This window comes from Hakea prostrata, chromosome 2, assembly GCF_041222555.1.
Source record: "Hakea prostrata isolate BN-2017 chromosome 2, UWA_Hpros_2, whole genome shotgun sequence".
In the NCBI taxonomy this organism is placed as follows: Eukaryota; Viridiplantae; Streptophyta; class Magnoliopsida; order Proteales; family Proteaceae; genus Hakea; species Hakea prostrata.
In genome coordinates, this window is record NC_142601.1 from 70300251 (window position 1) to 70311593 (window position 11343).

The 11343-nt window shown below is 37.3% G+C and overlaps 1 protein-coding gene across 1 annotated transcript; it reads left to right on the forward strand.

Annotated features, from left to right (window-relative positions):
- Nucleotides 1-10306: 10306 nt before the first annotated feature.
- Nucleotides 10307-10771, forward strand: LOC149026186 (uncharacterized). Its single transcript, XM_089143629.1, has one exon. The coding sequence runs from the start codon at nt 10307-10309 to the stop codon at nt 10769-10771; it is 465 nt and encodes a 154-aa protein (XP_088999755.1).
- The last annotated feature ends 572 nt before the right edge of the window (nt 10772-11343 follow it).

Below are 11343 nucleotides of genomic sequence, written 5' to 3' on the forward strand. Positions count from 1 at the left end.
CCATTATTTGATACGTTATGGAGAATAACAAAGTTGGACCTTTGTAGCTGTAAAACCCTGTAATGGGGTTATGGGGTTATGGGGTTATAGGCAATGTAGATGCCAGATGGAAATAAATTGACTCCATATCATGTCCCTGGTTACACTAAACATTTCTCCTCTTTTATTTACTAAAACCTTGCTATCTCAAAGTTAAGCATAGCTAGCATTACTTTTGCACAAATACTTGGATCAGGATTTTTTATAATAAACAAATTCCAGTGATCAAGGAACGAAAGTTCCCTCTACTCTTTCCGAGAAGAGGAGAAAGAAATTAAAATGCCCAAAGAAAAGGACCTAATGATGAGACCCAGCTGATCTCATCTTTGTGCAGGAGATAGCTTAAACAAGAATTCTGACTTAATTTTTTTCAATGCTTCTAGCAGAGGGATTGAAGAAGATGAAGTTTCGAATTCAAAACAGTCTCACACTTCTCGCAGAATTGAGGTGTTCTCCATAGAGTTATCTAATTTACACTAGAATAACACCCAATTTCTTGGACTCATGAGGATTTCGAATCATTTTCTAACCAAACGGTTTTTAAAAAAAAGTTTGAAACATGATTCCCTGCAGGCCAAGGGAATTGCGTAACCAAACACAATGGTACTCTTCCAAAATCTCTTCTACCTGAAGTTGATTCTTCATTTCCTTCTTTCTCTCCAGTTCTCTGGACCAATAGACCTTGATGCTGATGCACATTAGTACCCGAACAAGAAAAAAACCAATATGTCCACACCTACAATATTGAGTACATAATGATCACTAGGACACTAATCTTTTTATCGACACTTACGGGAACACATTGATAAATTGCAATAAAGTATATATCACCTGTGGTTATATGCTTTACCAGGGCACTTGCATGAATTGATATTTGCAAGAATTTTGTACCACTGCTAATCTTTGCTCCACTATAATTGGTTATAAGTCACACGGCCAATCTGATTTTCTCCTCGAAAATTTTCAATATGAACCTTCTAGCGAGTAAGACCTACAAGTCTAGTGATGTTGTTTTTGTTGAAGACAAGTTTCCTAATGCTGCCATGATGGACGTGGCTTATTACCAAAAAAAAAATAAAAAAATGATGGACGTGGCTTCAACTTGTTCTGCTGCGAATTGGTTTCAAGATTCTTCTATGAATTCTTTTTTGTCTGGGCAACATTTGGATACAAAAGGGCTTGTAATGCTCATTTAAACCCGTAGTGGATCTTTGGATCTTAATAATAGTGATGGTCCTGTGGGCTTTCCAGAGACTGGTTGCATGGGTTAACTCTTTTGGATGGACCTGAGCCATCCATCCTTCATGAAGTTCGTCATCATTTGGTTAATGGACCTGTTGATTCTTCAATTGGCAATTAGAGATGTAAACGGATTGGATTCGGATTTGGAACGGATAGTGGTAATCCCATATCCGCATCCTATTATATTCAGACGGATTCGAATAATATCCTATCGGTTTTCGGACGGATTTAGTCCGATTCAGATGATAATCGGATAGTTATTTTCTTAAGTAAATTCTTCTAAGTGGGTATGAATACAAATTTTCGACTACCTGTTTACATCTTACCATTTTATTTGTGAGGGCTAGGTTTGAAATTTAAGATTTAGCAATTTAGTAGATATTTTAGTAGAAAATCTAAAAAAAAAAGTCACATATCATAGGTAAAAAATTTGTAAAAATAAATGTAAATAAGTAAATTAATCAGATAATTTAATCGGATGGATAATAATTGGTAAGAAAATGATATACCATATAAGCATCCTATTAGTAATCGGACGGATTTGGATACCCCTAACGGATGCAAATACGAATTGGGAATGTTACTCATTGCAACATATCATTGGGGTCAAACTCTTGATTGCCCTTATGTCGGGAATGTTACTCATTGCCACATTTTACAATTTAAAAAATAATCGTTATCCTCTGTTAAATTTTCTCATCTTTTCTGTTAACTTTGAAATTGAAAAATGACCATTTTGCCCTTGAAAATGTTGTGACTAAAATTACCTTCTATACCCAATCCCTAGGAGGTGAAGGGAGAATCCCTTGACCAATCCACTACCTACATCTCTCTCTCAAAACGACCAAAAATTAGAAGATTAGAGCTCATTAATCTCCAACATTAGTGTGTCATTTAAAGACCAGCCACAATCATCTTTGTCTTAAACCTGTCCATTTTGGTATTTAAATAACCATATAATGTCATCCGTTGATAGGGCCTAGACCATATAATACTGTAAGCCCATATGCATTTTTTTTAAAAATTTAAGAGGAGGCCCATAAGACATTTTTTAAAAAAATGTAGGCTTATACAGTTATTATTTCCTGGCCTTCGTCATAAAGTTCCACTTCCCGTTCTCTGGGCCTATGGGCCCCCCGTTGACTGGCCTGATGTTAACCAAGAAATGTTTCGTTCTTGCGTTGGGTTTGTTGACTTTCTTTCTCCAACTTTGACTGGTAAACCCAAGTCTTACGCAGGTGTTTGGATCTTTTTTTCATTTCTTGTGAAACTAGTGTTTCGATTGGTAACAAACTAGCATAAGATAATATTACAAGTTGTGGAAGCCCGCAAAGTCAAAGTCAATGACCAAAAAAAACAAGTCAATGGCCGACCTCCTGTTCACCAAAATAAAAAAGGAAAATGACACACCTCCTTTCTAGTTTGGCCCATTGGCCCACCTCATTAAAGGTTTATTTAAAACCTTGTAATTATTGGAGGCCCACAAGCCTAACTCTTTAATATCATCTGCCAGGTCTTACCAAAAATATATATATATATATATATCATCTTCCAGGTGGGGTCCACTTGTTTTGCTAGCAGCCATCGCAAGGGATTCTTTTTGCTTCAATTTAAATTAAGCAATCATGATTTTACTATAAATATAATAAATAATATTATTTAGAAATTCTAATTCCTATTTTATTACATTATTTTTTTAATGGATGCTTCTAGCAAAATGATGAAAGCTAGTAGCACTAAGTTCAAGCAAGTCTTGGATTCGAACATTTATCTCTTTATACCTTTCTCTCTCCCTCCATCCTCTGTGTTTGTGTGCCTTTGTCTCTGTCATTGGTCTGAAAATAACTTAAAAATAAAAAATTAATTTAAGTAGATTCTTATGAGTCTGATTTATCATAATAAAATGGTAATTTTTGTTTGTATGAGTATCACTAATGAAAATATGCAATACATATTATTTAATTAAAAATAAATTGATAAAGTTATAGAAATTAGAACAAAAAACTTACTTTTCTTTCTCTCTCCAATTTTTTTGGTATGCTTACACTTTCTAATCTTTACTTTGCTTTCATCTTTATTTTAATACGGGATAATTACTATTGCCCCCACTAGGGTGGGGTTAACATCAAAAGTAATGTCCATTTGCCCTCATTAAAATAAAAGTAAAATAGACATTACCCTCATTTTGAAACATATGAATGTCAATTATATCCTAAATCTTATATTTTACAATAAATTTTGGCTTTAGTGGGATCACACACTTTGTACAATGGTTAGCATCTATCAGAAGATTTTCAATTTTCAACTTTGAATTACATTTGATATTTCCTAATAGGAATAATTACTATTGCCCCCTTGTACTTTAGTTTTATTACTAATCAAACCTCTTTCTTTATGAAATTACTGTTGACCCCCTCACTTCTAACGGTGTTAAGTGGTGTTAACATCAAATATATAATGTCTATTTTTCCCTTCATTAAAATTAAGAAGTTAAAAAATATGACATTACCCTCATTATAGAAACTATATTGAAAGTCAATTATATCCTTAAAATTTTATATTTTACAATAAATTTTGGTTTTGGTGGGACCACACACTTTGTACAATGGTTAGCATATATTAGGAGATTTTCAATTTTCAACTTTGAATTACATTTGATATTTCCTAATATTTTAGTTTCTACTTTAAGTTTTATTTAATCACATATTTCCTTTATTCGGGGATTTCTTTTTAGAGAAGAAAAATCATGTCTTTTCTTTATTCGGTAGTTTCATTTTAGAAAACAAATTTTAATTTAAAGTTAATTTTTCTCCATAGTTAATTAAGGATAGTATTATAACTTGCAAAAGAGTAAATAAGTAAAGAGATAATTGTAGGGTTATTTTTGGATTTTTGAAAAAATATATAGATGCCACATCATCAGTAAACTAACTGAGCTTAACGGAAGGGGGCATTAGTAATTTTAGACAAAGTTAAAGGTTGGATTAGCAATTTTAAAAAATAGAGGGGATAAAGTAGTAATAAAATCAGAGTACAAGGGGGCAACAGTAATTATCCCTTCCTAATATTTTAGTTTCTATTTTAAGTTTTATTTAATCACATATTTCCTTTATTTGGCGATTTCTTTTTAGAGAAGAAAAATTAAGTCTTTTCATTATTCAGTAGTTTCTTTTTTGAAAAGAAATTTTAATTTAAAGTTAATTTTTCTCCATAGTTAATTAAGGATAGTATTATAACTTGCAAAAGAGTAAATAAGTAAAGAGATAATTGTAGGGTTATTTTTGGGTTTTTGAAAAAATATATAAATGCCACATAATTTTAGTAACGGAAGGGGGCATTAGTAATTTTAGACAAAGTTAAAGGTTGGATTAGTAAATTTTAAAAAGTAGAGGATAAAGTAGTAATAAAATCAAAGTACAAGGGGACAACAATAATTATCCCTTTTAATAATTATTTAAAGATATCAAAACAAATATAAACTAACAAAAGGCAACTGAAACCAAAACCCAAGCTAATAAATATCTACAAAGTAAACCAAAACCAAAACAATGATATACAATATATTATTCATCTACCTATGTCAAACTAACTTCTTGTATTACTCAAAGGATTATTCTTTATCACTTATGACCTAGTGTCATAATTGACTAATTACAAACAAATAAAAAACATAAATATAAATTATGCTAAAAGGAAAGTCAATATAAACAACTTTTTATTATATTACAAAAAATATATAATTTAAAGGACGAGACTTAAGCCGCTATAAGAGCTCTTTGTCTCTCTAACCATTCCATGTCGTTTTTTCCTCTCCAATGAGAGTGCCTCTCCTCGATTATTCGAGTGTTTCAACCATGTTTCTGGCCATTTCCTTCACTATTCTGCTCCTTTGCCTTTAATCTAGTATCGCTTCATCATTTGCATCACCCAAACCAGTAACTGAAACAGGAGCTTCGATCTTCCACCTGGATGAAGAAGACAATGATCGTCCCTTTTTCTCACCGAACAACACTCTAGCTGGAAAAATCCTAGATGGAAAGAGATTCAGAACGCGAGCTCTCACAGAAGGACTATTAAAAGATTGGAATACAGTAGCACAGGTGGAGGTAATACCTTTTTCTGAATCTATTTTCTTCTTTCATTTCGCGCATGAATTAGATCTTAAGAATGTCCTAAACGAGAGCCCATGGACTATGGCTAGTAATCTTCTCATGCTTGAGAAATGGAACCCGGAGAAAACATGGGAGTTTGATTCCTGTGATATTTGGATTCAACTACATGGAATGCCGCAGGAAGTAGCAAAAACAAGTGTCACTCTGAAGTTGGCCCAAATGTTAGGTAAACCTAAACAGGCAATGGCTATTTCTGGACTGCAATTCGGAGAATAGATTCGTTACCTTCGGGTTCGTACTACCATCAGTATTACTAAACAACTTCAACAGTCCTTGTCACTACAACGAAAGAATGGAGACACCTCAGTGGTGACCATAAAATACGAGAGGCTACCATTATACTGCGAATATTGCAGTTTCATAGGCCATGAGAGCACCAGATGTCAAAGTTTGTTTGATGATCAAACAACACATCAAAAGATCCATGGATGCGATAACTACGATTTCTGTGAAGAATTTGAGTCGGCGGTTTTCGATGAAAAAATCCGAGGAATTTCCCCATCTCCTAGACTTCTGGAGATAGGAATCAAAACTACTCTGTTGTTCAGTGCCGGAGAAGGAAGTATGGCCGGAGAAAAACAAGAAAAAGCTTCCATAACTGTCACGCCTGGCACACTACCGTCTGCTACTCAGAACACGTCTTCGCCTGCGAATAACGGTCTACAAATGGTCCCCACTCTCTTACCCGTCCCTCACCCTGATACGCCTCTTACACACACCACCCTGCAGCCCAATGTATTGCTACAGTATCCATACCCTTTTTGTTTCCAGTCCCAGGCCAATTTTCCAAATCTACAATCAACATCGGAAGATCCTCTTCCCCTTTACCACCAACAATCTCTGGACCCTCGGTTTGCAAATCATCAACATACTCCAATGGCCCACCTAACATTTTGGCAGCACCAAATGCTCCAATTACTCCCACATTAATCGGGAGTCTCCATTAATTTGATGGCTCAACCCCTACCCATCAACCATTTGGGCCCCCATGAGGTACATACTCAGACCCCTGCACCCAATTTAGAGTTGGCTTCGGCTAACTCAGTACATCAGTTATTTCTGCCCCAGGCCCACCATGAAAGCCCATATCAGAACCCAATCAGCCAGGAAAATCTTCAACTGCCTACCCAACCCATACAATCATCACATAACCCATCCAATCACCATTTCAAAAAAAAAAACAAAAGAGCCAGATCTACCCGAGACACTTCAAGGCCCACTCCCATACCCCAAGCCCATCCACCAACCCTTTCTTCCTCAATAACTGGTAATGAAACTTCGGCTATGGCTTCACCCTCGACCTCACCTACTCTAGTTTCCCCTGTTTCACCAATGGATCATGACGCAGTGACTCAACATTTTTTGATGGATACGCCTGTGGCATCACACCAGATGAACCACGGGCACCTGCAAAAATCTTGAGCTGGAATGTCCAAGGCATGGGGAAACCTGCTACAAAAAGTTTCCTTAAGAAGTTGATTCAATCGGAACAACCTGATATGCTCTTCTTGATGGAAACAAAACAATCAACCACTTTTGTCAAGAAATTGGAGATCTCTCTAAACTTTCCACAATCTTTCCATGTCCCACCGATCGAAACTGCAGGAGGGCTATCTATATTTTGGAAATCACACCTGCAAGTTCACATTTTATCAGCAGATTCTCGCATGATTGATACATCAATCAAAATTCTGGATGAACTTCCTTTTTATACTTCTTTTATTTATGGAGATCCCATAAAAAAGAATAGACACATTACCTGGGAAAGATTGGAAGTAATAGCAGAAGCACGATCTGAACCATGGCTGTGCTTAGGAGATTTCAATGCTCACCTGGGATGGAGAGAAAAACAGGGTGGCTCTAGGAGAATCACACATGATTGCGATCGTTTCAAATTGCTGTTAAACAGATGTGGTTTTCTGGATATGGGATACAAAGGAGCTAGCTATACATGGTCTAATAAGAGATTAGGGAAAGACACAATTCATATCAGGCTTGATAGAGGATTGTGTAATCTTCCTTGGAGACACCTATACCCGGAAGCAAACCTCTTTGTTCAACCCATGCTGGGATAAAATCATGCGCCTTTGTTAATAGATTTTGAAGGAGGTATCACCAAAGGAAGGAGGCCATTTCGATTTGAATATGCTTGGCTGAGTCACCCTGAAAGCAAACCAATGTCAGCTGAGATATGGCATAGAAATCATGAGGATCTGCGGCTTCTCAATTGTCTAAGAAGATAAGATTCACCCAAGCTACTTTCAAGAAATGGAATAAAACAACTTTTGGTAACATCCAGCACAACATTAGGAAGCTTACTGGTGATCTAGAAAAGGAACAGAGGTTACCATCAAAGGTGTTTTCTCAACAAAAGGTGAATATCCTCTCGGACCTACTGGTGTAGGAATTGAATAAAGAAGAGAAATTATGGATGCAAAAATCGAGGATTTCATGGCTTAAGGAAGGAGATAGCAACACCTCTTACTTTCATGCAACAACCCTGTAAAGAAGACAAGTCAATAAGATCCTGAAACTCAAAGATTCAAATGGAGTTTGGACAACAAAAAAACCAGACATCAAAAACATACTTACCTCTCGTTTTGCTAAAGCCTTAACTTCTGAAACCCTTGATCCTATTGAGCTCTCAAAAATCATTTCTGCTACTCAAACCATAGTCACTCAAGACATGAACCTCAAGCTTTGTGCCCCCCCCCCCTCAACCGAAGAGATCAAATCCACCCTGTTTTCCATGAGCCCACTAAAAGCCCCTGGCCCTGACGGCTTACCCCCTGTCTTCTTCCAACAGCTATGGGAAGTCACAAGCCAAACTTTAACTAACTGTGTGCTTGAGTGTTTTGCAACAGGTACAAGACCAAAATCAATGCTTCATACATCTGCCTCATTCCCAAAGTGCCAAATCTTGACACTGCTGTGAAGTTTAGACCAATAAGTCTGTGTGGAGTGACCTCAAAAGTCATCTCAAAACTTATAGCAAACAGACTAAAGGGATTCCTTCCAGCACTCATCAGCCCTTTTCAATCAACATTTATTCCATCAAGGCATATTTCAGACAACATATTCATGGCTCACAAGTTATTTCATTACATCAAGAAGAGGAAAAAAGGAAAGAAGAAATTTCTGGGGCTCAAACTAGATATGGAAAAGGCTTATGATAGGGTTGAGTGGCCATACCTAACAGCAATATTGACCAAACTGAGTTTCGATCCATCTTGGATTTCTCTGGTCATGAGTTGTGTCACTACAGTCTCCTATAAATTACTAATCAATGGAAAAATTAGTAATCCCATCTCACCTACAAGAGGCATCCGTCAAGGAGATCCTTTGTCTCCTGCCCTGTTTATTCTATGCGCTCAAGGCTTCAGTGCTCTTATCAACTAGGAAGAACAAGCAGGTAACATTAAAGGTATCTCCATCAAATATAGAGCACCATCAATCTCTCATTTATTATTTGCTGACGATACCCTACTGTTCTCAGAATTAAACTTAAAGATGGTACAAAATTTCAAATCCATTCTACATACTTATTGCAAAGGTAGTGGTCAAGCAATTAATATGGAGAAATCAAGCATAATTTTCAGCCCAAATACACCAATGCGTTTCAGGCGATGGTTCTCAAGAATATTGAAAGTATCATATACAAAAGAACCCACCAAGTACTTGGGATTGCCCCCAAAGATAGGAATTTCCAAGGCCAAGACTTTTGGTTTCCTCTCAGAAAAGATACATTGGAAGTTAGATAGCTGGAAAGTTAAATTACTTTCACCTGCTGGCAAAGAAACCCTACTCAAATCCGTGGCTTTGGCTCTTCCACAGTTTGCAAGTGCTCACTTCAAGATCCCAATCTGCATACACAATGAACTAAAGAAAAACTCAGCAAAATTTTTTTGGGGAAATTATGGTGACAAAAAGAAAACTCACTGGATTAGCTGGAAAAGAATGTGCATGTCTAAGGAAGCCGGAGGCATGGGCTTGAGAGATACTCAAAGACAAAACTCAGCTTTGCTCACTAAGGTTGCTTACAGACTTTGGAGTGAACCAGACAATCTGTGGGCTCGATTTACCAAAGCCATATATTTCCATAACATGGATTTCCTACAAGCATCTCTAGGACAAAGTCCCAATTGGGCATGGCGCAGCATCATGGAAGGAAAAAAAATTTCTAGAAGAACATTTGATAGGAATTTTGGAATGGGAACAAACATAAAGATATGGGAAGATCGATGGTTGCCAAACTCCTTAGATGGTAAAGTTAAATCCCCAAAACCAGAAGGGTGCACGGTTACTTGGGTCGCAGAGCTCATAGATACTGCTACAAGAAGATGGAATGACTACCTGCTGAACTCACTCTTTCAGCAAAATGAAGCCGATGTGATAAGAAGCATTAATCTCGCAATCTTCCCTTTTGAGGATCAACAGATATGGGGTGCGGAAAAAAAAGGGATTTTTTTAGTCAAATCGACATATCATGCTTTGACAAACAAGAAGCCTGCTGAAGAACAATCTCAATCATCTACCTCACACCAACCAAGGTGGAAAACAATACCTAGAGAGGGCTGGAAGATGATTTGGAAAGCTTACACCTTACCCAAAATTTGTAGCTTACTCTGGCGTATATGTGCAGAAGGAATCCAAACTGGAGAGAACCTCAGGAGGAGACAGATTGGTGCTGATTACTCATGCCCGAGGGGCTGTGACTCTGAAGAATCTGCAGGTCACCTATTTCTGGACTGTGATTTCGCTAGAAGAGTTTGGTTCCACTGTCCTCTAGCATTTCGCCCGCCAAACTCTCTCCGCTCCACTTCGCAGACTGGTTAGAAGGTATGAAACTCAGTATGCCCAAGGATAAATGGGATGCTCGTAAAATCTTCAGTCTCACCTGCTTTATAATTTGGGAGCTGTGGCTTGCAAGAAACGACACCCTCTTCAAGCTGGGTACTCACTCTCCAATGGAGGTTGCAACTCGAGCTACAATGCATCATGAAGAATTCTGGAAAGGTAATGGGTTCGACGATAAGGTCTCTGCACATCTCGAGAAGCTCCAGATTCAAAGAAATCAAGAGGTCACCATTCCCCCCAACTGGCACCTCGTGAGAAGCGATGCAGGTTTTGGCACACATATCACTCAAATGGGCTTGGGCTTCGCCAAGTATAACGATGCTGGAATACTCATTAAAGCGGTTTCAACTCATGACTCCTTTGGATTAGCACTTGTGGGTGAGGCTATTGCATTGAGATCTGCCATGCTAGATGCTTTGGGAGACTGTATAGAGAGGGTCATATTCCAATATGACTGTTAGGTCCTGATCAACCATCTTCAACAACCGGCCACAACAGTTAATATTGATTTGGATCCAATCTTATTAGATATCAACAACCTAAAATCCTACTTTTTGGATTATAAATTTGATGTAATACCTAGGACTAGCAACTGTGTTGTGAATGCCCTAGCCCGGAAGGCCAAGTCTATTTTGGGCTCGACTATTTGGCCACTTTCCTCTCCTTGGTTGAGTTCTTCAGCCATGGCTTTAGCCCATTCTTAATGAAGTTTTTTTCTACCAAAAAAAAAGAAGAAAGAGATTTGCCCAGGCCAGCTTACACATGTTGACTATAAAACAAAGCTTTGCCTTGGCCCCCGAAGAAAATTAATTTCTTAACCGCATGAAATTTGATATTTTACCAACCGAGCAACCCCTTGAGGTTAATATGTCTAATATACTTATAAAAAACTAATAAATCATGCATTGCCATCCATTGACTGCACCGTTTATTCTTGCATAAAATTCAATAGCTAGAATTTTACAACTAAGACAAAAAACTACACAACAAGGGCATTTTTAACCCTATAAAACCAACAGCGTTGTCACCATTT